Source organism: Emys orbicularis, chromosome 2 (assembly GCF_028017835.1).
Source record: "Emys orbicularis isolate rEmyOrb1 chromosome 2, rEmyOrb1.hap1, whole genome shotgun sequence".
Lineage (NCBI taxonomy): Eukaryota > Metazoa > Chordata > Testudines > Emydidae > Emys > Emys orbicularis.
The window spans coordinates 129,298,523-129,326,197 of NC_088684.1; the positions used below are offsets into that span (position 1 = coordinate 129,298,523).

Here is a 27,675-nt window from a genome sequence, read left to right on the forward strand (position 1 = left end):
CCGTGTGTGAGGGCTGGGGGCGGAGTGGGCCCGGGCGGGGTCCGTGTGTGAGGGCTGGGGGCGGAGTGGGCCCGGGCGGGGTCCGTGTGTGAGGGCTGGGGTAGTATAACCCTCAAGGGGGGGTGAGGTGAACGTAGCTGCTCAACAGCACATTCCGTATTTTATGTCTGTGAGTTTCTGTCTCGTGTATGTTACAGCTTCTGTATGGTGCATTTACAATAACCAAAATCAATTGTGTCCTGACAATTTCCTGCTCTGGGTGTCTTCTAGGGCGGCCAGACAGCAAGTGTGAAAAATCGGGACGGGGCAGGGGGGTAATAGGATCCTATATAAGAAAAAGACCCAAAAATTGGGACTGTCCCTATAAAATCGGGACATCTGGTCACCCTACTGTCTCCAAAGTCACCTTGTGGTGCTGTCATGGCAACTGATGGCTTTGGCTGTTAAATTCAAAGCAATATGAGCTGTGTCCTTTTTGCATTTCCATATCTTGGGGGCGGGGCCGGGCAGGGGGCAGAAGGTGCGTGCACATGCACATACACACATTTCTTTACATTGTTTCCATTGGTTTTGTTCACAGAAAGTCTGAAATTGTTTGGGTATTTCTGGACTGTGACACCTGTGACTTTGATTCATGCCCTTGATTACTGGTTAAAGGACAATGTAAACTTAAATCTATCAACTTTTGTTTTTAATTGTATTAAAAGCAGTTTAGGAATACTATGCTTGCCTCTGGTTTAGTTAATGTTCTTTTAAAGGTGGCTGGGGACGTTGCAGTGTGGATTTGATTTAAATCAAATTGATTTAAATGATGATTTAAATTAGTAGTCAGGAAGACTCCATTTAATCATGGATTTCTACATAAAAGTGCATTCTTGTTGATTGTTATAACCTTAATACATATTTTTCACAACTCAGAGATAGATTTAGGTTTCATTTTTAGAAGGTACACACTATTCATTTTAAGTGATTTATTTTGAAAACTTTTCAGATTAGTTTTACAGCTATACCAGAAAATGAATGATTGGTTATTTCATTTACCAAAGGTAATTGAAGCAGATATTTATGAAGTCATTGGGAGGTGAACTATCTCCAGTTCAACAGGTTAATCATTAATAATTTTCTTGCCATGCTGTATTAGGAGGAGAACGTCACCAGACAGACATTTAAATTGTTGTATTTAACTAAAACAACAACGTTATGTATTCTGTTTTTTTTCTTCAACAGCAAATAGATAATATTTTAACACAACAAGTGTTGTTAAAATTGTTTTTAACTAAAATAGTTAAATGAAATATTTTAAAAAAATTAAATCGACTGTTAGGCAGGTCAACATGAGAAACTTAAAATATTGGCTTCTGTAGCTAACTCAGTTGTCTTCACCTTCATTTTCCTGTTTGTTCATAATCTACTTTTTCAGGTCCCAAACGATTTCTCAATTTGGAATGAATTAGTCCAAAGGAAGAAAATATTCTTTCTACACCAGCAGAAGAAGCTACTGCTGTTAAAAGTGAGATTATCACTTCAACAGTCTCTGACTCCAAGTGCTTAAGTGACTTCCACCAGTTCGCTACTGTGACTTGCTTTAAAACACCATCAGCAAACATATATTTCTTGAATGGTTCACCCTTAGCTCTGAAGTTTATTATAGTTGGCATTATGGAGGGATGATTGCTGGATGTCCATGTCATAGCCAACTTCTCTTCTTCTGCAGTTAAGGTTTGACTCTGGTACCGAGTATTGAGAATATTGGCAAGAAAATGAGCTGGAGATAGTGCTTATCCCATTCGTTTTTTTAATGCTTGTAATTTAACTCTGTCATTACATATTTCTTTTTAAGATTTCACTCTGTTCCTTCCAAATTTTAACAGCGTCAGCAATAAAACAGCTATTTCCCTGCATTTTGTTCAAGGCTACAGAAATAGGTTTCAGGGTACTCTGCATGTGTTCAACACTTCTCTTAAGACCTTTGGCTATGGCAGTGCCATCTATTTTTTTCACAATTTTGTTCACAAACTGTCATCAGATTAGGCCAGTTCTTGATCTAGTGCTCAAAACAGTCCACTACTGAATTCCGTCGCACGTCTTGTGGCAGAGTTAGCTTGGTTCCTCCCACTTTCTTCAGAGCAGCTGCTGCAAAGTGGTTGTTACGGAAGTATTTTGCAATTTCAACAACATTAGCCTTTATTTCTGGAACACTTAAGTCTTTGGCTAGAAGGTGCATCAAATGAGCACTGCAACCGTATGTTATTAGCTTGGGACTCTCTCTTCTAAATTTCTTCTCATCTTGGATACATTTCCAGCATTGTCTGTGACGAAGCTGCGTACTAGACATTTGATTATTATTATTTTTTTCACAGTTTGTTATAGCTTTTACTGCTACTTCTTGTAAGTATTCTGCTGTGTGTGCATTTCCTGATGTTTCTGTAAGGAAGACATTCCCTTCTTCTGTTGTCACACAAGCACATACAACAGGATCCTTGTGGACATTGCTCCATCCATCAAGACTCAGGTTAACAATTTTACCCTCTTAACCTTTTGCACACTGCTCAGTTTCTCTTTCGTACACTTTATCCAGCAATTTGCCTGCAACATCTGCGCTGTTGGGTGAACTGTATCCTGGTCTTAATGACTGAACCATGTTAATAAAGTGAGGGTTCTCAATCGTACGGAAAGGAGAGTTTGTTGCATAAACAAACAGGGAAATTTTTTCATCAATTACCTCTTTTTGTAATCTGCTGGTTCTCATCACAAACTTATCTATGGTTGTATCTGGATGATGGAGTTTGTTTTTTTTCTTTTTGCTACAGGTGATATACTGTGGCTATGTGACATACATGATGTGACTGAAACACTATCATCGGCAGATAACTCTGAAACTATAGAAAATTATGGTGATCTTGAAGGTGGATAGTCTTCAGAATCCTGTATGTTGAGGATGGATTCTCCTAAACAAAACAAGTCAATGCAGTTACTTAATTATTACCATACTGCTCATTTAGTATTACTTATTGCAGTCACTGACAGTCAGTAGTACTTTAAAGGTGAAATTGTAAAAGGAAGATCTGCCTATTTCAACTATTTATTTATCACAACTGCATCTAAACTGATAGTACCATAGAGTAGCAACTATATTTTTTTGCTCAAACATGAGAATTGAAGAATAGTCCAGAAGGAAGACAGGCAGTCCTTAAACTCTTATTTCATACTTCTTTCTTATCAACCTGAAGATCCTGCATGTTCAGACATGTTCCTTTCATTATCTTCAACACAGCTTCCTCCTGAGAAGCAACAAAGAGTCCTGTGGCACCTTATAGACTAATACAGTGGTCCCCAACGCTGTGCCCGCGGGTGCCATGGCACCCTCCGGGGCATTTGTGTGTGCCAGCCTAGTGCCCAGCAGGGGAGAGAAGCTGTGGCCCCGCACCTGCCGGGGACAGAGAACTCCAGGGCTGCAGGCTGCTGGCGCCGGTGTTCTCGGTCCCTGGCAGGCGCGAGGCCCGCCTAGTGCCCAGCAGGGGAGAGACGCCAGGGCCCCGCACCTGCTGGGGACAGAGTACTCTGGGGATGCGGGCGCCGGTGTTCTCTGTCCATGCGGCTTCTCTCTTCTCTGGATTCATATATTATGTAATATATTAAATATGATGTTTTTCGTATTATTTAATGTACAAATACAAAATAAGCCTTGAAAAATTGTTGGTGCCTGTCACACTCTTCTGAAAACATGAATGTGCTACTGGCCACAAAAAGGTTGGGGACCACTGGACTAACAGATGTATTAGAGCATAAGCTTTCGTGGGTGAATACCCACTTCGTCGATATTTGACTCCTGAGAAGGAACACTTCTCATGATGTTTCATTCGGGCAACCAGGCTTTGCATTTCTTTGTTGCACTGTTTGCATTTTGCATGCATGCCTGTCTTACCCACAGGTAGAGGAACTTCATTAAAATATTCCCAAACTGGGGGTGGTGGTGGGTTTTTTTTTTTTTTTTTTACAGCCTGCTGCCATTATAGGTTTTCCCTTCTAGTGAGAGAATGGTATGGTAGATTTCAAATCAATGAAGGCTACACTCAGAAAGACCTCAAGACTTCTGGAATATGCTGCTCAAACAGTTTCACTTTTGTTTCTACTGCTTGTCACTCCCGTCTCAAATTTATCTCCAGACTTCTTCTCCTTGTCCAGATCTATTCCGCCCCCAACAATCTTCTATTCATTGAACATTTTGAAACTTTCCACTTTTAGAGAGAGGTAAGGGATTGACTCTGTGTACACAAATTTGCAGAGGGACAATAGGGTTGAGGTTTGCTATTTCTCACCTCTATTTATTTATTTATTTTATTTAAAAACATTTTTGCTGTTAACAAGCATGTTATCTCTGGAGACCCAAATCCACAGTTTGAGAACTGAAAAATTAAGCATCTCTGATGGTATCTTCTAGACTGAGCACTGAGTCCCATTAGATAGATAGAAAGATTAATCTAAATAATCTATACAGAAGCCCCTGGAACCCCATAAGATTGGGTCCCTAATCCATGAACTATTGGAACTCGTTTACAAAACTTTTCTTAAGCATTATATGAATATATTGTCTCATACTATAGAATTAGAATTTATAATCCCTATTCCATGATGAGATAGTTTTAATTAAGATATATCACAGCTCAAAGATATCTTTAGATAGGTTTTCTCCTCAAAAAGCATTTTATCAAAAAAATCCGATTTAAATAAAAAAAATTGATTTAAAAAAAAATCATTGATTTTTATCCACCCTGGCACGTTGAGTCTCACAGTCTAGCATGTGATGCTACAAGCACACACCTCAATAGATATGCCTGGGTTTTAATGCATGCAGATGACCTATCTCCCCTCTTCCTCCTCCCACTGGAAGAAAATCATCCCTGGATTCAGATTGCTAGGACTCAGAATTTTTGTTCATTTTGATCCCTCATTCAAAACCAGTGTCTAGAAAACCTCATTCATCCTGAAAGTACTGCTACTACTTTCCCAATGGGTGTTTTTGCCCTTGCAAGATGCAGAATACTGATATCTTAAATAGGGACAGTATTACTACTTTTTCTGTATTTTGGATGAATGTTAATTTGACCCCCAAAAAAGGTATTTCTTCCTCTTTCAGCAAAGTCTGAGAGGTATTTGAGTCCTAGGCTGCTGCAGATTGCACGCACAAAGCTGTTTTTTGTTTCTGAGCTGCTACAACTGTCTGATGAAGTTTAATGGAGAAAATGTTTGATTTAATTCCTACAAGTCTAATAATTTCACTACAAAACTTTATCGGGTAAATTTAGGTACTCTTCAATATGGAAATAAGAATCTCTTATGTCAACAGGAGCCAGGTATTCACATTGCCTTTTGGACTTTGCTGGGAGAGGGAATTGCAGTGGAAATATAAATATTGACTTTTTAAAAAGTTTTTGGGAAACTGAAATCCATAGATGTTTTACATTAACATTTGATAAGTGTTGAAAACATATTAGAATAAAGGAAATGTCAGTCTAAAATTTGATCATTTTGATAACTCTTGCTTATCTCTCACCCCAAAAATGCTTAATTATAGTATGAATTTAGAAGCCTGTATTTTTGTGATCACAGAGATTAATCCTCCATAGCAGTGATCCCCAACCTTTTTCGTCTGGCGGGCGCCAGACAACGAGCCACGGAGGACCGTGGCGGTGGACAAGCATCCGCCAAAATGCCGCCGACAAGCGGCAACGTCAATAGGCATTGCCGCCGACAAGCAGCGTCATCCAGATGACACTGCTTCTCGGCGGCATTTTGGCGGATGCTCATCCGCCGGCCAGGCACCTCGTTGGGGACCCCTGCTCCATACTGATTGAAATGCAGCATTACAATATTGCAGTTGATAGTAGGAGGGTTCTTATTGTGTACCACATAGTGTTTTCATTGACCACCTATCACTACAGCCTCTAAAAACAAGACCACATTTCTTCTGTGGCTACTGTAGTGCTTAGTGATGTGGGGAAAACGAATGTTAAAATAAACTTGTTTAATGTGACTGCCACTTAGTTATGGCCTTCCATTTTGTGTCTTTGCTGCTTTATATCCTCTCCCTTTGTGTAACAGTTTACATTTTATCAGCATCAAATCTTCCCTTGTTGTCTGCAGCACACATTGCTCTAGCTCAAGGGTAGGCAACCTATGGCACGCGTGTCAAAGACAGCACGCGAGCTGATTTTCAGTGGCACTCACACTGCCCGGGTCCTGGCCACCCGTCCGGGGGGCTCTGCATTTTAATTTAATTGAAGCTTCTTAAACATTTTAAAAACCTTATTTGCTTTACATACAACAATAGTTTAGTTATATATTATAGACTTATAGAAAGAGACCTTCTAAAAACGTTAAAATGTATTACTGGCACGCGAAACCTTAAATTAGAATGAATAAATGAAGACTCGGCGCACACTTCTGAAAGGTTGCTGACACCCGCTCTAGCTTCTTCTTCTGGTCTATGCTAGAAAGTTTTACCAATATAGCTACTTCAGTTAAGGGGGGGGGGGGGGGGAATAAAATCACATCCCTAATGAACATAGCTATGGCAGCAAAAGCCCTAGTGTAGATGCAGTTATACCTGCAGAAAAGTCCATTTGTCTGTATAGCTTATTCTGTTCGGGGAACTGGTTGAAACTATACACACACAGAAACTATTGCTGGTATAAGCTGTCTCCATTAGGAGAATTTACCATTATAGCTCCTCTGGTATATCTATAGTGGCAAGCCCTTTTAAGTGTAATCAAGGCCTAAGTCACTTTGCAGCAAGGTGCATTAATTTAAATCAAAGTGATCACTGATATTAATCATGATTTAAATTAGCAATCACAAAACTTTGATTTAAATTTTAAGTGTTTTGCATTTGTACTTAGTTATCTTTAGTTGATAATCTTTAGAACATTAATTCCCAACTAAATATAGCCCTTTCACTAAATTTGGTGTTTCTTTTTGGTAACCAGGAGTATGCACTGTCTATATGCATTTATTGAAGCAGTTATATGACTTAACTTACATTTATTCATATTCTTATTTTAAATATTAGAGTATGTTAGAAAATGGTGAAGGATGCATTTCTCATTTGCTATGTGGTTGTTGTTTTTTTACCTGTGATTTGTATCTTTCTCTATTTGGATTGAAATTTAAATTAAAACTGTGCAAAACCAGCATTTTTAAATGGTTAAATAAAAGTACCTCATGCTGGATATGTAAGGGAAAATTGTATCAAAATGTTTTGCGTTTAAAACTGCCTTTTTTTTTTTTTTAAATGAAGAATCTGTAGTTAGTTACTTAATTAAACTGATTGTTTCTGCTCACCATGTCCTTCAAGATTTTAGAAGAAGTAGGTATCATCCTTTCTCAACTAGTTATTATTCATTGATTGCTAGGAAAACAAGTTTTCCTGCTTTTTTAACTCACAATTGGTTTCTTAAAAATGAACTAGTTAAATAAACTGAAATGAAGAAAATACTTTCTCTGCACCTACAGAAGAGGCTACTGCTGTCAAAAGCTCATTTAGCACTTCAACAAACTTTGGTTCCAGCTGCTTAGCAAGTGACTTCCACCAGTTCAGTGGTTTGACTTTCTTTTAAAACTCGAAAGCAAACATGTACTGCTTGATTTTTTTAATGTAATTTAAATGTTTTTAGATTATAGTAAAGGTAGGCCTTAAAATAAATTGTCACAATTTCAGATTTAATTGCAAATTGATTTATCTTTTAAAAAACAAACCTATATTTAATTTTATTGAGAAAACCAGTTTAAACAAAAAAAAATTGTTTTCTTCTTTAGTTGATTTATATCCCCAGTGCTTTGCAGTTCAGGTCAGTCCTATTAAGTGCTTGCTACTACTTCAGTTTTGATACTTTCTGTAAATTTGTTTAGTGTCAAATTTTCACTAAAGAAACATCTAACAGACATGAAAATTATGGGGAAGTTATTGGATTTTGGAATTTAGTCAATCAGAATCTTTGAAAAGTGGAAATTCCCAAAGATAGACACGTGGCTAGCAGAAAATGCTTCTGCCAGAGGCCTGACAAATGCATCACTCCTATGAAAGAAGCAGCTGCTACAGTCAGACAGCAGTTGAGTTGGGGAAGAGTAAAAGTGTAATCCAAATGTGATTTCCAAAATCTGATATCTTGTGACTCAACTGAAATAAATCACATGCTCAGATTTCCATTGGTGTCTAGAATTACCTCTCTCAAATGATTTATGAAGTATCTTGCCCTGAAATAGTCATTGTATCTCAGACCAGGCAAAAATTGAGGCCATTTACCCAGTAGAGTAGTTGGGATGCTGAAATCATCCTTTACTTTCACCAGTCTGCCTTTGCTGCCGTGGTGTTGGGTCCATAACTGGTGGTGATAGCACCTCCTTCAGGGATGACACGGTACAATTCTCCCTTAAGCACACATTTGTGAGTCCCGTGCTCAGAAATGTTTTTCTTTAAAAATACTGTAAATACTTGACTACTCATTATTTAACATTGAGTATAAACTAACTCCTTTATAAAAGCATATGGGGTGTATTGTGGGTCACATTTACAGGTAATGAATCTAATACGGAAGGTGTACTAGAGATCCTTATGAAAACAGGGCTCAAATGGAGTGGAATGCCAAGCAGGAGGGTGATGCACTTAATGACAGAATGGGTATTTGTCAGAGTAGAAGATCTTTCCTTTTGATTTTCTGTGAATATGCTTTAGGTACAGTGGGAGCTCTCACTGACTACATGCTGGACACCCTCTTCTGTTCTCCCATTTGCATTCACTTTTCTGTTTGGTGATCGGGGTATTGGGAAAGAATGATGATGGTGCAGTCCAGTTTCAATCTTGTTCTAACATATTAATCAATTGTCAGTTACCATGTGTTAAAACATGACTGAAAGTTAAAGTCTAGGCAAACCCTGTTAAAGGAATAGGGGGGTAGTGATTCTGCCCCCTTTTCAGCAATTGATAAATGAGGGAGGGAGATGCTGGATATCCCCCAAAAAGTCAGGGTGGAGTGGGGTGGTGAATTACCTAGTGTGGATAGTGAAAGAGGTAGCTATTTAGTTTACTAGGTTTCTCACCAGGATGCCGCTTGTGCATCTGATGGGGGCTTGTGCAGAGCACCATCTTTGGTATTGGCTTTTGCTCGTATATGTGCCTAATACATTTTTTTTAAGCCTCAAAAACAGTTAACCACGTATCCGTAACCACAATATCTGCTTTTACACTTTCCTGGTGTTGGCTGTGTTCTCTTTATTTTGTTTGCTTTAATTCCTAGTAATGATTTTAAGTCATTGAGCTGTTTTGAAAACAATGGAATGAAAAATTCTGACAATAAACTTTAAAAGATAACAGCAACTTTTTTAAAAATTGTGGAATAATTTGCTCCTGGCTCACCTCAGCAGTTGTTCTTTGGTGAAAATCAGGATTTATATCAGAAATGCAGCCTGCTCCACGACTAGGTTGCAGATGCTGCTGTAATAGTATAAGTAAAACTTGTCTTTCATCTTTAATAATGCATCAATTTTTTTCCGTATTTGACAGGTTTAAAGGCCTTTTATAAGTTCACATTTGAGACGTACATAATTTATGATCTAATCTTCATATAAGGAATCTGCGGTCATGTCCGGCTGTTCTGTACCTTCTAGACCCACAGGTATATGTGTGTGTGTGTGCATATATATATATATAGCAGAAGGCCAGCTATTAAAAATAAAGAGGTTCATTAGAGTGTGTAAATTGTCTCAGCTCTGTGTAATCCATCCACAAGGTTGAGTTGTGAATTAATTCAGATACTTTGTTGATATCCTTGCATAATAGCCAGTATAGTGACAGAAAGTGAGCTTTGTGAAGCAGTTCTGCGCTTGATTAGTTTTGTCTTTTTGTGAGTGAAGTCAGAAACTGCTTGCTGCAAGAATAGATTTCTTGTCACACAAAGGTCAGAAGAACTCAAGTTTGCTCTTCAGCAAGAGCGTGGGGGAAGAGAAACCCAACAGTAATAAGAAAGAGGCTAAACAGTTAGCACTGCTGTGCAGTTCAAAGGAAAGGTAAGTGGTGTGAGTATTTGAAGGGAATTGATTTTAAAGATTTTTACCTCTTAGTTTGCATTATTATTATTATCTTGGATCGGCGGTGCTTTCAATGTAATATAATTTATCAAGTGGAGGATTGGAGATATTTCTAGTGTCAGCTGTTCAAGAGAAGCTTTGCAACAAATGAGCCATTCAGCTGTTGGTTAGTTGGTCCTTTCTGGAACAGAAGCTACCACAGTAACATGATGGATGTTTAAGATTTGCCATTATAAATCCATATTTCTCAGGCACAAACTCTAGAATAGAAGCTACCTATGTTTCTTTAATGTGAAGCCACTAGCAGAATATATTATTATTTAAAATGGTATTTAATAATATTTAGGTAGTGACACCAAACAAAAGGGTTGAGACATCCAACATTAAAACTAACACTCCACTCACAATTTTCAGTTTCTGGCTTTTTTCTGTTTAAACAAAATTAAAGTTGAGACAGAAACAGTTATTTATGTTAGACCATAGTCCCGTTTTTCTGTTAAGTGCATTATCAGAGAGAGACTCAGCAAGGTCCTGGAGTGTCACCTGGAACTGGGATACCACTGACCCAGCAGCCTGGGCTCCCTCTCACACTGTGCTGTTGTGACAAGCTGCAAAGCCCTCCAAGCTTGCACTTTCACTAGCATTCACACAGGTAGGAACACACCCAGCTGCAGTCACATGCAGGCTCTCTAACCACCAGCCTAGGACCCCAGAGCACTACTGTACTGCCCTGGTCAAATCTAGCCAGTATATGGGTTTAACACTCAGTCCGCCTCTCCCTCAATGTAAAGAGGAGCATGCACACTTGTGGTAACCAAGCTGAGGTTTTCCCCAGACACCTTAGTCCAACACACACTGGTTTGGATTAAAATATAAAATAAGTTTATTAACTACAAATGGATAGATTTTAAGTGATTATAAATGATAGCCAACAGATCAAAGCGGATTACCTAGTAAATAAACAAAACCACAAACTGAGTTTAACATGCCAGATAGATAGGATATGAATTAGCAAATTCTCACCCTGAGTGATAAACAGGCTGGCAGATTCTTAAGGCACAAACTGCCTTGGCTTCGCAGCTTGGGTTTCCCAGGTTTTCATACACAGGCTAGAAATCCCTTTTAGCCTACAACCATTACTTCCCCCCCGTTCAGTCTTGTTCAGTCTTTATTCCTCAGGTGTTTCCAGGTATGTTGTTGTAGGGAGAATGAGGTCCCCTCATGATGTCATTTTCACCCTTTTATATCTTCTCCCCACTTGCTGGAAGGCTCTTTTGCTGTGACCTGGGTCAAACAGTTCCCACTGTGTAGTGCTATCTCTGAGAGGTTTCTATTGTACATAGTTCCTGGGGTAATCCTTGTGCGCATTTCCTCATAACCGTTAACATCGTTTGGCCTTTTTACTGTTGTACCTGAAAGGCTGCTTGTGGGTGTTTTCAACCTCACATGTTTCAGTAACACATACATAGCCAAACTTAATAACTTCACATACGATGATAGCACATACAATCCAATAACACATTAATGTCTAGCAGATCAAGACTTTTAGAATGATACCTCACAAAGCATACTTTGTACAAAACGTATCCTAATTACATGACAGTGGTGAATATTGGGGTGCCAGGGTGTCAGTCACATCCACATACTGTAGACAGATGTCCTTTTTGTATTTTCCAAAGCTCTGGAAGACTACCTGAGGGGAAGAATGAAGAAAATAAGGGGGGGAAATCTTATATAGTTCTAAATTGGCTTTGAGTTAATATTGGACTCCATGGGCTTTCATTTGCTGATTCATCAATGATTTATGGCATAGAGAGTACACTTATAAAGTTTGCACACAATACCAAGCTGGGGGGGGGGGGGGAGGTTGCAAGTTCTTTGGAGGATAGGATTTAAACTCAAAATGATCTGGACTAACTGGAGAAATGGTCTGAAATAAATAGGATGAAATTCAATAAGGACAAATGCGAAGTACTCTACTTAAGAAGGAACAATCACTTGCACACATACAAAATGGGAAATGACTGCCTAGGAGGGAGTACTGCAGAAAGGGATTTGGGGTCATAATGGATCACTAGCTAAATATGAGTCAACAGTGTAACACTGTTTCAAAAAAGCAAACATCATTCTGGGATATATTAGCAGGAGTGTTGTAAGCAAGACACGAGAAGTAATTCTTCCACTCTACTCTGCGCTGATTAGGTCTCAACTGGAGTATTGTGTGAAGTTCTGGGCGCCACATTTTGGGAAAGATGTGGACAAATTGGAGAAAGTCCAGAGAAGAGCAACAAAAATGATTAAAGGTTTAGAAAACATGACCTAGGAGGGAAGATTTAAAAAATTGGGTTTGTTTAGTCTGGAGAAGAGAAGACAGAAGGGGGACATAACAGTTTTTAAGTACACAAAAGGTTGTTACAGGGAGGAGGGAGAAAAAAATTTCTCTTTAACCTTGAGGAATCAATGAGCTGGGGGTTAGATTGGACATTAGGAAAAACTTCCTAGCTGTCAGAATAGATAAGCACTGGAATAAATTGCCTAGGGAGGTTGTGGAATCTCCGTCATTGGAGATTTTTAAAGCAGGTTAGACAAACGCCTGTCAGGGATGGTCTAGATCAGGGGTCGGCAACCTTTCAGAAGTGGTGTGCCGAGTCTTCATTTATTCACTCTAATTTAAAGTGTTGCGTGCCAGTAATACATTTTAATGTTTTTAGAAGGTCTCTTTCTATAAGTCTGTAATATATAACTAAACTATTGTTGTATGTAAAGTAAATAAGGTTTTTAAAATGTTTAAGAAGCTTCATTTAAAATTAAATTAAAATGCAGAGCCCTCCGGACTGGTGGCCAGGACCGGGCAGTGTGAGTGCCACTGAAAATCAGCTCGTGTGCCGCCGGTTGCCTACCCCTGGTCTAGATAATATTTCTTTCTTCCTTCCTTCAGTGCAGGGGACTGGACTAGAAGATCTCTCGAGATCCCTTCCAGTCCTGCGATTCTAAGAGTATTCACCACAATGGGGTATGTCACCTAGGGCCCTTGTCAGAACAGTTCCTATCATGAAAGGAGCATTCAATTGTTGGAACGGAAATGGAGTCAGTAAATTGTTGGGTTCTTTCTCTGATACAATATTAGCAGATTCTGGGACAAGTACATTGCTAGAATTTAATTCCACTTCTGGGGTACAGTGATTCTGAATTATAGGTTGGCTTATGTTAAATTTCTGATATGATAAAATACCTTTTGTTCTTTCTGACAAAACAACGTGAAAGTAAGGAATGTCTCTCTGCTTAGTAAGATTTTTGGCTCTGTATTGTAAACTCTGGGTTCTCTTCACTTCTAATCTTTTCAGACCCAATGGCTGTCCCACCGTCCTACTGTGACCTGGGGAAATCCGCCAGGGATGTATTCAACAAAGGATATGGTAAGCAGCGTGATCATATGTTGATGCTAATAAACTTACATTTCTTAGGTGCCTTAACAAAAGTAATAACACTATTTACATATGTATTCACAGAAATAATATTTTGTCGTAATAATGTGACCAAATAAGTACAAGAGAAGGAGAAAAATATTTAGTGCTACTTACTCAATATATTAACACACCATAAATGTGTATCAAACAAACTAGAAAGGAAACTGTTTTGAGTCTTGGTCAGAGAGATGCCACAAAATATAATTTGAATAGTGAGAAGTGTTCCAGTGTCCTCAGCCTTTTATAGAGGATGCAGTGCTTCTCACCTTCTTTATTATATACAGGAATATGTATAATTATGTCCAACCCCTCGATGTAAGTTGCCATAGCAGACCATTGGCAACAGACGATCCCCTCAGGTAGAGTGCTCCTATGTTGTTTGAGACAAATTATGTGTAATGTTGGACACAGTACAAATAATTTAGAGCACTTTAAACTGGAAAATGTTATTTTAAAAGAAAACCAGAAAGTCTCTATAGGGGAGGAACTCTCTGCTTGAACTGTTCTCTTGTTTGCAATTCTTGATAATTTACATAAACAATGGCTTAATGCGGTATTTACATTGTTTGTGGCATAAAACTAGCACTATATAGCTGATAAAGAAGTGGCTTTTTTCTATATATGTATATTTATGTATTTTCCTGGATCTTCATACTGGATTTCTTCCTAATTGATGATGATTTCTCCATCTGCTGTAAGAATTTTTAAAGGAAAATTGCTAATATCTGTCTCTGTATTGGAGGAAGTGGTAAAAGTGGTGATCTTCCAATTAATAGTTGACCTTTGGTTTGATTTTTTTTTTTCTTTTGCATCTGGGAATTTTAGATTTATATATGTCATATAAATTCATTTGAATAACTGCTTTGAGAGATACAAAGATACAGTCCAACTTGTGGGGATAGCTCTCTGTATTTTCATTGCCCGTGACTGATTTAAATTATGATCAGTTATGGGAATCCTGAGACTGACAGTACAGTGACATGTCATGAATTCTGAAATCATCTATTTTGTGAAATTTTGTTGTTAAACAGTGTGTGAGTGGGTGCGTTTCCCAAACTGCTCTAAACAAAGTTCACACACTGTAAAGTCAAAAACTCACCATTTCTCAGACTGGTCTTTGTTAACAAAGACCAAACTATATTTTGAACAATTTCAGCTCAAGCTTTCTTTCTGGTCTTAGCTGCTTCTAGATTTTCAGCCTAAAGGGAGACCAAATGTTGTTCTGGGATGTGTAAACAAAGGAATATCAAGCAGGAATAAGGAAATATTATCTATGTATGTGGTATTGGTGAGACTATGACAAAAAAGATGTTAACAAATTGGACAGCTTTCAGAAAAGAGCTACACAAATTATTTGAGGGCTGGAAGACCTGCCTTGCAATGAGAGACTTAAACATGTCCGTTTATTTAGCTTCTAAAAGAGAAGGTTAAAAGGTGGTTTGATCCCAGTCTACAAGTATCTAAATGGAGAAAAGATATCTGATGACAAATGTCTAATGAGATCCGTTGAAGCTAGACAAGTTCAGATTTAAAATAAGGCACAAATATCTAACAGTAAATATGATTAACCATTGGAACAATTTATCAAGGGGTAATCACTTTAAGTCTCTTAAGTAAAGATTGGATGTTTTACTAAAAATATGCCCTAGCTCAAGTAGATGTAATTCTTGCCTCAAGTATGTAACTAGATGAAATTCTCTGGCCTGTGTTATGCAGCAGTTCAGACAGATGATCATAATGTTCCCTTCTGGTCTTAAAATGTATTAATCCAATTCAGGAGTGCTCAGCCCACACCCTAGTTGTGCTCTGAAATAGACACTTCTGCCTCCCTTACATCCCAATGGATAATGAGCCACCTACCTTGGTGAGTCATCAGAAACCACTTAATATTTTCCCAGGAAGATCAGCACCTAGTAACAGGGTGGGCTGTTTCGAGCAAACACTCCCAACCTGTTTGATTCTGGAGTAAGTGTTTATTATATTCTTGTTATAGAAACTTGTGAATTTTGCTGTTTCAGGATTTGGAATGGTCAAGTTAGAGCTGAAGACCAAGTCTTCCAGTGGAGTGGTGAGTACTGAAGATTTTCAGTGACATCATTGTAGCAAAGATGAGAGTAAACCTCTTTAGTAACAAAAGTAATTCACTTGTATTTACTACTTTTCTGTTTCATCTCATTTTAATGCCTGGAGGTGAGTGGTGTGCTACTAGAATGATGTAAAGAATTGGTGTCCCGGTATTTTCTCTGTGATCTACACAAACTTTCACATAGCATACTGTCATTATGTTAGGATTTGCATTAGGTACATTTGTTCACTCTTCCGTCTTCGTGGGGTCTTCAGAATGGGTTTCCATTGTCATGCTTCCGGTCATGTGTGTTCTCACTCACTACCTTTTTATAGCTAAATTTGTTTCTGGCTCACATCTCTGCTTATGGATGCAGGCCAGATCATCCACTACTATTAGTATGGATTCACAATCCTGCATTAACTATTTATCCAAAGGACTCGGGACACCAAAAACCTTTAGCTAAATGAGGTTTTGGATGAAGTTGAGAGCTGGCTGGCTGGCTTTGCAAAAGCTATTCTCCCAAGTTCCCACCATCAAAATATTGCCAGAGACCTTCGCTGGATTTAAAGGGAGTGTTTGAATCTTTGACACCATTGGTGATCTGGGGGACATAATTTAGAAGGAGTTTTATTGTGCTTGGGCTTGCATTTCCAGTTCTGTTCAAAATGGGTTGAATGCTGCTCCTTTATGCTTATGCTGCTAAGCTTAATAATAAAGCATAGCATTTCTATAGCATCTATTACATGAGGCTTTGACAGCATTTTACATGCATTACTGAATTAAATCTCACAGGATCTCTGAAAAGTACAAAATATAATCCCCATTTTACAGAAGGGGAAAATTATTAGTTCCCCATGATCTCACAGGAAGCCTGACAGAGCAAGGAATAGAATCCATATTTTTTACCTTTACCCTCAAGAATATCTCCCCACTAGGCATGCTTATGCTTGCATGGTCTTTTGCACTCCTGTGCATGCATGTCTACAGTGCCATTTATGCTTCCTTCACTCACATTACTTTTCAACCTCTACCGTGCCCATATTTGCTTCAGCTCTCCCTTCTGGTTGTACATTCACACCTCACAAATGCACAAACATTTTAATTCATTCTTATAGCAGCAGGTAGCTTGTTATTTTGTAGTTTGTCACAGTTAAGTGGATTACCACAGTGCGATAGCAAAGATATGGGGAATACAAGTTTTTTATTGTGACTGAAATGAAATAGCTCTGAAGTATGAAATATCAGAGTTTTTTTAGGCAATTTGTTTAGCAATGCATTGTAATTTTCAAATGCTAAGAATATTATACTGAGGCTGTTGTGTTAAATAATGGCCAGAATGTATACAGAGAACATCCAAATCTGACTTAAGTTTGCTGATTGATCAAAATCCTTAATTTCTCAAATGTTTTCTCCCCTTTCCATGCAACTTTGGTTTTGGCTACTTATTCAGCTGGTAAGAATAGTGATTGTTCTTGTGTATTTCTTCCTGTTGTCATTTTCTAATGGTTTTTCCTACTTTTACATACTTTGCTCTGGACTGTGACACATATTGACATTCCTAATCTATTTAGGAGGTGAAGGAAAAATGGTAACTGACATGAAGTGTTCCTGTGTGCATAGCTTACACTCCACTATAACCCAATTGTATAACACCGGTATTTAAAGTCTGTGTCAAAGAACCATAGAAACACAACAAAAATAAGAGGAAAGGAATCTAGAAATGATGTGGTATAGATACAATTTTCTGTTATTTCAGAATCATTATTTAGCATTTCTAATATCAGTATTTTGCATTAACAATGAAAGAACAGCAGGCTTGTGTGGGATGGAAGTGAGGTGGGGACCAAAATGAGGGATGTGCCACATAATTGGGTACAAATGGAAGCCACACTCTGTCTTGATATAACGGCAAGTAGTTTTACCGTGTGTTGAGTTCTCTTTAAGTTTGAGAGGTAGAACCTTCATATACAGCTTTCATTCCCTCGCAGACTTTTCTTTCAGATGTTGTTGCTTCATACAGCACAACTGGTTCAGTGTCCTACTAAGTGTCTCATCTTTTTCTAAGATGTCTGCCACAGTGAGCTGAAAGGTCAGTTATGAAGTTGAGCTTGAGGACTGGTTCAGACTGGTGTATGAAATTAAGCCAGTCTGGCATTCTGAGGCAGAGGATTTCAGAAATGCTCTCACGGGACATGATCCAATCACAACTCTGCTTTTGACAGTCTAGAGATGAATGGTAACAAATGTTGACTCTGCGCTGTCCTCTCTCAGAAGGAGATCCAGTTCTAACTGCTAGGGAAATCCTTCTGCTTTTGATCATATGACAGAAGGATTCTTTCTCTTCACTGTGTTTAGTGAAAAGGGCAGACAAGATCTTTTTCTTGTCCTTGATCTGAGAAATCTGTTCAGCCGTTTAGATTGATGATCTGCATTAAGATCAAACGAGAGATTTTTAAAAGTCAGTTATAGATTGGTCTCTTTAAACATAATCTCACAGAAGTAACAAATCAGAGATTTGTGCACTTACATTTGGAGCCTGAAAACTCTGTTTAAAGGCTAATCAACCACAGAAGTCAGTTTCCTGATCTCGATCCTATATTTTCCTTTGATGTCTGGATGGATTTATTTTAAGACAGTTGGGTGCTGTTGCAGCATGGCATAATCATAAAGTAAGTGCCATCTTGCATATTGTGACAGAAATGTGTTTTTGGTAGTACCCCTCTGGTACTTTAAAACTGTTCCAAGTCTGAGTTTCCTGAAACTTATAGCACATTGCATTGGCCTGGAAGTGTGGAAATAGAGTATGTGCCATCTAAGAATACAAGTTCTCAGAGGCTTGGAACAAGCCTAATCTTTACAATTAGGGTTCCAAAGATGGGAACTAAAATTATGTCTTTTGTCAGACACTTCTCATAACTTTCCTGATGTGCATTATAACTATAATCAGAATGTACCATACAGTTAACATTTTTAATGTGTTCATATGTTCACACAGCATTTACTGAATTAGTTACAAGAGGGTTAGACAGTAGATGCGGACAGTTGACAAGGAGAGGCATAAAGTCTTGATAATAAGAAACTCTACTGTATGGGGAACTGGCCAGCATCTGGCTGGCTGTAGGCAGCGTAGGAAGATGTGGGTTTTGAGCTATGTTTTACAGAAGTATCTGCGAGGTAGAGAAAAGTTCAACAGCTGGTGTGGCAGCATCAAAAAATGGACCTCACAAAGGAGGGTAAAGAATAGAGAACATAGGAGGAGGTCAGAATTGGAAGAGCAGATGAAGCCAGTAGTGTATAAGGAGAAAAGAGATTGGAGAAATAGAAGGGAGAGTCTTGGCAGGGCAGTGCTTGAGGGTGAGGAGTGCGATTTTGCTAGTAGATAGAGGGCCTGTGGAGCCCTTTAAGAGTTGTGATGATGTGGAAAAAGGGGTCATAAGAACAGCCATAATGGATCAGACCAATGATCCATCTAGCCCAATATTCTGTCTTCCGACAGCGGCTAATGCCAGCTACTGCAGAGGAAAGGAACAGAACAGGGCGATTATCGAGTGATCCACCTCTGTTGTCCAGTGCCAGCATCAGGCAGTCAGAGGCTTAAGGATACCCAGAGCATGTGGTTGCATTGCAGGCCAGCTTGGCTAATAGCCATTGATGGACCTATCCTCCAGGAACTTATCTAATTCATTTTTGAACCCAGTTATACTTTTGGCCTTCACAGCATGACCCTGGAAATGAGTTTTAAAGGTTGACTGTGCGTTCTGTGAAGAAGTATTTCCTTTTGATTGTTTTGTGACGCCTGGCTCTTATGTCATGTGAAGGGGTAAATAAGGGCTTGTCTATACTTACGCGCTGGTTCGGCGGCAGGCAATCGAACTTCTGGGTTCGATTTATCGTGTCTTGTCTGGACGCGATAAATCGAACCCAGAAGTGCTCGCCTTCGACTCCGGTAATCCTGCTCGGCGCGAGGAGTACGCGGAGTCGACGGGGGAGCCTGCCTGCCGCGTCTGGACCGCGGTAAGTTCGAACTAAGGTATGTCGACTTCAGCTACATTATTCACGTAGCTGAAGTTGCGTACCTTAGTTCGAATTGGGGGGTTTGTGTAGACCAGGCCTAACACTTCCTTATTCACTTTCTCCATACCATTCATGATTTGATAAATCTCTATCACATCCCTTGTTAATTGTCTTTTTCCCAAGCTAAATAGTCCCAGTCGTCTTAACCTCTCCTCATATGGAAGCTGTTCCATACCGGTAATCACTTTTGTTGCCCTCTGTACTTTTTCCAATTCTAATATATCCTTTTTGAGATGGAGTGACCAGCACTGCATGCAGTGTTGGCATACCATGGCTTTATATAGTGGCATTACAATATTTACTATCTTATTATCTATCCCTTTCCCTATGGTTCCTAACATTGTTAGCTTTTTTTTGACTGCCTCTGCACATTGAGCAGATGTTTTCAGAGGACTATCCACATTGACTCTAAGATCTCTTTTTTGAGTGGTAATAGCTAATTGAGACCCCATCTTTTTGCATGGATAGTTGGGATTGTTTTCCAATGTGCATTACATTGCACTTACCAACATTGAATTTCATCTGCATTTTGTTTGCCCAGTCACCCAGTTTTTGTGAGATCCCTTTGTAACTCTTTGCAGTCAGCTTTGGACTTAACTATCTTGAGTAATTTTGTATTGTCTGCAAAGTCTGCTACCTAATTATTGACCCCTTTTTCCAGATCATTTATGCATGTGTTGAACAACACTGGTCCCAGTACAGATCCTTGGGGGACCCCATTATTTACCTCTCTCCTTTTAAAAACTGACCATTTATTCCTATCCTGTTTCCTGTCTTCTAACCAGTTACTGATCCATGAGAGGACCTTCCCTCTTACCCCATGACTACTTACTTTGCTTAAGAGCCTTTGGTTAGGGGTCTTGTCAAAGGCTTCTTGAAAGTCCAAGTATACTATATCTACTAAATCATTCTTGTTCACATGTTTGTTGACCATATCAAAAGTCTGATTGGTGAAAGCGTGATTTCCCTTTACAGAAGCCATGTTGACTCTTCCCCAACAAATCGTGTTCATATATGTGTTTGATAATTCTTTTCTTTACTACAGTGTAAACCAATTTGCCTGGTACTAAAGTTAGGCTTACCTGCCTGTAATTGCCAGGATCACCTCTGGAGCCCTTTTTATCTATCATCCAGTTATCTGGGTCCAGGTATTATGATGAAAATCATGAGGGTGTAAAATGATTAAACAAATGGTTTAAAGCAGCAGTTCTCAGCTAGCATCTTAATGCTACTATATAAATCTATGATACACCCACACCTTGACTTCTGCATGCAGTTCTTGTTGTCCGATCTCAAAAAAAGATATATTAGAATTGGAAAATGTTTAGAGAACAACAAAAATGATTAGTGGTATGGAACAGCTTCCATAGGAGAGATTAAAAAGCCTGGGACTGTTCAGGTTAGAAAAGAAACTAAGGGGAAGTGGGGGTTGACAGAGGTCTATAAAATCATGAACGGTGGAGAAAGTGAATAGGGACAAGAACCAGGGGTCATCCTATGAAATTAACAGGCAGCAGGTTTAAAATAAAAGGAAGTACTTCTTGACACAATGCACAGTCAACCTGTGGAACTTGTTGCCAGGGGATGTTGTAAAGGTCAAAAGTGTAACTGGGTTCAATAAAAAATTAGACTAGTTCATGGAGAATGGGACCATCAATGACTATTAAACAAGATGGTCAGGGACACAACCCCACGTTGTGAGTATCCCTAAATGTCTGACTGCTAGATGCTGGGACTGGACGATGGGATGGATCACTCGATAATTCCCCTGTTCGGTTCATTCCCTCTGTAGCATCTGGCAGTGGTCATTTTTGGAAAACAAAATACTGGGCTGGATGGATATAGTATGCCCATCCTTATGGTCTTATCAAACTTCCTAGGGGGACTCAGCAAGCCTTCCCACTCAAACATGGGGTTACAATACCATCTGCTCAAATTTGGCCCGGCCACCCTCTGTCATGACAGAGGGGTGGCTGGAGCAAATCTGAGTGAGTGGCATTGCGACATGGCACATGGGGGTTGCACTCTTTTCTGAAATTGAGAAATACTGCCTTGGAAAACTTTGTGGCTATTAAGGTATGTGCTTTTAAAAGGTTTCCTAGTCTATGCAGAGTTAGACAGCAGGGTCAATTGACTGATTTTAGTTAAAATTGATTCCACTAAAGAGGATTCTATGTATTAATGTCCCCAGTTCCATCATTAGAATGTCACATTTTGCAAGGGGTGTGCTCCAAATTTAAAAAAAAAAAAAAAAAAAAAGTGGGGGGCACGCTTCAGAAAAAGTTGAGAACCACTGGTTCAAAGGGATGGGACTCATCAAGTAGAAATTAAATTTAATTAAGTAATGTGTGTTAATTCTTGTCTGGTGTTTTTGCCAGGAATTTACCACCACTGGTTCCTCCAACACAGATACAGGCAAGGCCTCAGGCAGCCTAGAGACCAAATACAAGATCAAGGACTATGGACTTACATTCACCCAGAAATGGAACACAGACAACACCCTGGGGACAGAGGTGTCCATGGAGGATAAGGTAAGAGAAAGTGGAAATTATGAAAGCGATTCAGCAAGTCAGGTAAAAGTACTGTGTTGAGAATAAACCAATAGAAGATACAAATTATAGGAGAGCTGTGGTAAATTAGGACTAACTAAAATATAGAATAGACGGGAATACCTCAATTCATTCTTTTTGTACAGTATGTGGGAGTTTTCATATAATTTTGTTTCTGAATTTGATGTTCTTAAAGTGGAATTGTAGTGCAGACAGGTAGAGCAGACAAATGTCCTCACACAATACTGTACATCATCATTCAGACTTGCAGCACGACTGCTGTTGCAGATGGGCATTCTGAGTATTCATATTGTATTTTAATAAATTGTGAGGTTATTTTCTGATATGTAAATATATCCATTAAGGACTAGAGGAGTCCTTGATTTTCATTTATGACCTAAGCCAGGTTTTAAATCTAATCTTTCAAAAATGAAGCAGTTGTCCCATTTGGTTTGTACTGTAATTTGACCCTACATACTTATTAACTTACATTATAAAACAAATATAGCAGCGGGTGGAGGAGGCACTTTTATTCTAAGGAAAGATGCACAATTGAGTCTGTTCTCTGCCTCAAAATTGCCTCCAAGCTCTGCTAGTGGAGCCAGCTGCTCTTGTAAACAGCATGAGGTGGATAGCTGAAGACAAAGGTAGTTGTGAATTTTTAATGTGCGTACAGACTAGACAAATCTGTGGATCTGGAAAACCCACCAAAGCCTGTAAATTGCAAACACTGAATACCTCCAAATCTTAATTTTTTTCCTTAAATTACTGTGACATGAAATGCAGTAAACTAGCTGTAATTCAATATTAAGGTTACAATAAGAACCATTCAGATACTAGGAAGAGCTATAAATTAAAGTTAACTTGGCCATGATCCATTTATGAACTATTTTCTATCCTTTCCCTTGTTAAAATAAACAGAAGATTACTGTGTCATGACATATGATGTTTGTGACAGGGTCCCCGGGATGCAACCTGGACTGTGGGACTGCTGAGCCCTCTGTCCCACCAACCTGGGCTGCCTCTTACACTGTGGTGCTGTGTCAAGCCCAAACCTCTGGCAGGTACTGCACTTACACAGGCATCCACCCAACCGAGTTACATGAATGCTCTCCCAGCCACTCATAAATCATCAATAGGAAGGCTCCACCAGTTCCTCTGCTCCCCAGCCTTGCACCCCAGAACTATACCATCTTGTACTGGTCCAAAGCCTGGCCAGTGTAAGTTCGTTACCCAGTCCACTCCTTCCTCAATGTGGAGAGGAGACACACTGGTCTTTGTAAACTGAGCTGAGATTTCCCAAGCACTTCAACCAAAACACATCTTTTTAAGTAGAATAGAAAACAGATTTATTAACTACAGAAACATAGATGTTAAGTGATTATAAGTAGCAAGCATAAAGGCCAAAGTTGGTTATCTAAGAAATAAAAACGAGTTAAGTTCTGCAAATTAAACAGGATTTGAATCAAGCAGTGTAGATGGTACAAACAGGTTTCAGTTCCTCAATACACAGACTGGAACTCTTTCCCAGCCTGGGACCCTCTTCCCCCATTCAAAGTCTTTGTCCTCCAGACGTTTCTTCCAGGTGTTGAGTTGGGAGGAAGAGAGCCAAGTGATGTCACTTCCCCTCTTTTATGTTTTCTTCCAGCTTGCGAAAGATCTTTGCTTTGAGGTGTGTTAATCCGCCCCCATGGCGTACATGCTTCCTCTGAGAAATCTCTAGGATAGAGGATTCTTTTCTCAATGGGTATCGATGAGCCATTAACACTGTCTGGCTACTCCATTGTTGTACCTGCCAGATGTGCAGTATGGCGAAGTTAAGCAACCTTACTTTTGTAATTGCCTGGTTTTTAAGTATTTCATCTTGCAAAGTTAAGGTTGCATAACACTAAGAAAGATTAATGACCTAAAAACTAATACACCTCTACCCCGATATAACGCGACCCAATATAACACGAATTTGGATATAATGCGGTAAAGCAGAGCTCCAGGGAGGGGGGGCTGCGCGCTCCGGCGGATCAAAGCAAGTTCAATATAACGCGGTTTCACCTATAATGCGGTAAGATTTTTTTTGGCTCCCAAGGACAGAGTTATATCGGGGTAGAGGTGTATATGCATCAATACAAGGGGGTTATTTAGATGATGTCCAACTAGCTATGCAAAATATTTAAATAGTTTTTACTAAACAGTTAGGGCTGTGAGTGCAAATAAAAGTTAGAATTAAAGTAAAGATTTACTAGTTGGCCAAACAAAGCAAGGTCTTACACTCAGCTCATTATTATTTCTCTGTACCGTGTAAAACTTCTGAAAACTGCATCCAATTAATTGAAAAATTTCATGGAATGTTGTATTGATTTTTGGTGAAAATCAAAAAACAAGACCTGTTTTCAGCTAAAATCAAGCCCACAGAGTGCCCATTTGGTGCAGCAGTAGAAGAAACTCTGGCACCCTCTCCTGCTGCCTACACACACTAGAGGATAGCATGCTTCATTGCTCATGTAGGCCTCGCTCTGTAGATTTGTCTAATTTTTTTAAGTGCAAATGGAGGCTCTGTCTTTCTCTGCTATGCCCCTTGAAATATCTTTCTTCCCACAAGATTGAGAAGGAAGGAGTGGACAACTGGTGCTGTCTTTGAGGAGGAAGAACATTAGGGAGAGGGAATGAAGCGTTCTCTCTCCTTTCCCTCTGGCCGTCCCTGAGCAGGAGTATTGTTATGCTGCAAACTGTTAATGGATGCCATCAACAGATGACAGCAACTTTGTCCCTCATTTTCCTGCCATTCAGTGCTCAAATTATCCCCCAAAATAAAAAGTTTCTGGCCATTGACGTCTAGAACATTCTCTGAAATTTTGGAATTGATCAGATGGGGCAATCAAAAGTTCTTGCATTACGTATATACATACATGGAAACAGAGGAAATGCCATCAAGTTGAATGTAAGGCCTCACATGGGAGAGATTAATAAAGCTGGGACTTTTCAGCTTGGAAAAGAGACAACTAAGTCAGGGGAATATTTTAGAGATCTAAAATCATGACTGGTGTGAAGAAAGTAAATAAGGAAGTGTTATTTACTCCTCATAACACAAGAACTAGGGGTCACCAAATGAAATTAATAGGCAGCAGGTTTAAAACAAATAAAAGGAAGTATTTCTTTGCACAACACACAGTGAACCTGTAGAACTGTTTGCCACAGGATGTTGTGTATAACAGGTTTTTAAAAAGAACTAGATTCATAGATTTTTAATATTGGTCTAGTCTGACCATTATGATGATCTAGTCTGACCTCCTGCACAATGCAGGCCACAGAATCTCACCCACCCACTCCTGTAATAAACCCCTAACCTATGTCTGAACTATTGAAGTCCTCAAATGGTGGCTTAAAGACTTCAAGGTGCAGAGCATCCTCCAGCAAGTGACCCATGCCCCATTCTGCGGAGGAAGGCGAAAAAACCCCAGGGCCTCTGCCCTAGAGGAAAATTCCTTCCTGACCCCAAATATGGCGATCAGCTAAACCCTGAGCATGTGGGCAAGACTCACCAGCCAGACACCCAGGAAAGAATTATCTGTAGTAACTCAGATCCCACCCCATCTAACATCCCATCACAGGCCATTGGGCATATTTACTGCTAATAGTCAAAGATCAATTAATTGCCAAAATTAGGCTATCCCATCATACTATCCCCTCCATAAACTTACCAAGCTTAGCCTTGAAGCCAGATATGTCTTTTGCCCCCACTGCTCCTCTTGGAAGGCTGTTCCAGAGCTTCACTCCTCTGATGGTTAGAAACCTTCGTCTAATTTCAAGTCCAAACTTCCTGTTGGCTTTATATCCATTTGTTCTTGTGTCCACATTGGTACTGAGCTTAAATAATTCCTCTTCCTCCCTGGTATTTATCCCTCTGATATATTTATAGAGAGCAATCAGATCTCCCCTCAGCCTTCTTTTGGTTAGGCTAAACAAGCCGAGCTCTTTGAGTCTCCTTTCACAAGACAGGTTTTCCATTCCTCGGATCATCCTAGTAGCCCTTCTCTGTACCTGTTCCAGTTTGAATTCATCCTTCTTAAACATGGGAGACCAGAACTGCCCAGAGTATTCCAGATGAGGTCTCACGAGTGCCTTCTATAGCGGTACTAACACCTCCTTATCTCTACTGGAAATACCTCGCCTGATACATCCTAAGACAGCATTAGGTTTTTTTCACGGCCACATCACATTGGCGGCTCATAGTCATCCTGTGATCAACCAATACTGCGAGGTCCTTCTCCTCCTCTTTTACTTCCAACTGATGAGTCCTCAGCTTATAACAAAAATTCTTGTTGTTAATCCCTAAATGCTTGACCTTGCACTTTTCACTATTAAATTTCATCCTATTACTATTACTCCAGTTAAAAGGTCATCCAGATCTTCCTGTAGGATATCCCGGTCCTTCTCTGTATTGGCAATACCTCCCAGCTTTGTGTCATCCGCAAACTTTATTAGCACACTCCCAGTTTTTGTGCCAAGGTCAGTAATAAAAAGATTAAATAAGATTGGTCCCAAAACCAATCCCTGAGGAACTCCACTAGTAACCTCCACTAGTAACCTCCCTCCAGCCTGACAGTTCACTTTTCAGTATGATCCGTTGTAGTCTCCCCTTAACCAGTTCTTTATCCACCTTTCAGTTTTCATATTGATCCCCATCTTTTCCAATTTAACTAATAATTCCCTATTTGGAACCATATCAAATACCTTACTGAAATCGAGGTAAATTAGATCCCCTGCGTTTCCTTTGTCTAAAAAATCTGTTACATTCTCAAAGAAGGAGATCAGGTTGGTTTGACACGATCTACCTTTTGTAAAATCATGTTGTATTTTGTCCCAATTACCATTGACCTCAATGTCCTTAACTACTTTCTCCTTCAAAAAATTTTTCAAGACCTTGCATATTACAGATGTCAAACAGGCCTGTAGTTACCCGGATCACTTTTATTTTCCCCTTTCTTAAAAATAGGAAATATGTTAGCAATTCTCCAGTCCTACGATACAACCCCTGAGTTTACAAATTCATTAAAAATTCTTGCTAATGGGCTTGCGATTTCATGTGCCAGTTCCTTTAATATTCTTGGATGAAGATTATCTGGGCCCCCCTGTTTAGTCCCATTAAGCTGATTGAGTTTGGCTTCTACCTCGGATGTGGTAACATCTACCTCCATATCCTCATTCCCATTTGTCATCTTGCCATTGTCCCTAAGCTCCTCATTAAAGACTGAGGCAAAGTATTTGTTTAGACATAGGGCCATGCCTAGATTATCCTGAACCTCCACTCCATCCTCAGTGTTGATAATGTAGATAAATTCAGGCCCATCAATGGCTATTAGTCAGGATGGGCAGGGATGGTGTCCTTAGCCTCTGTTTTCCAGACGCTGGGAATGGGCAACAGGGGCTGGGTCACTTG

General features: G+C 39.4%; 1 protein-coding gene across 1 annotated transcript in view; it reads left to right on the forward strand.

Moving 5' to 3' along the window:
* Positions 1 to 27,675, forward strand: part of VDAC3 (voltage dependent anion channel 3) — a 42,154-nt gene that overhangs the window by 253 nt on the left and 14,226 nt on the right. Inside the window, exons 2-5 of the mRNA XM_065399172.1 lie at positions 9,560 to 9,671; positions 13,428 to 13,499; positions 15,569 to 15,618; positions 22,071 to 22,223. Coding sequence (XP_065255244.1) covers positions 9,638 to 9,671; positions 13,428 to 13,499; positions 15,569 to 15,618; positions 22,071 to 22,223 — 309 coding nt within the window. The 5' untranslated portion in view covers positions 9,560 to 9,637. The remainder of the gene's footprint in view (positions 1 to 9,559; positions 9,672 to 13,427; positions 13,500 to 15,568; positions 15,619 to 22,070; positions 22,224 to 27,675) is intronic.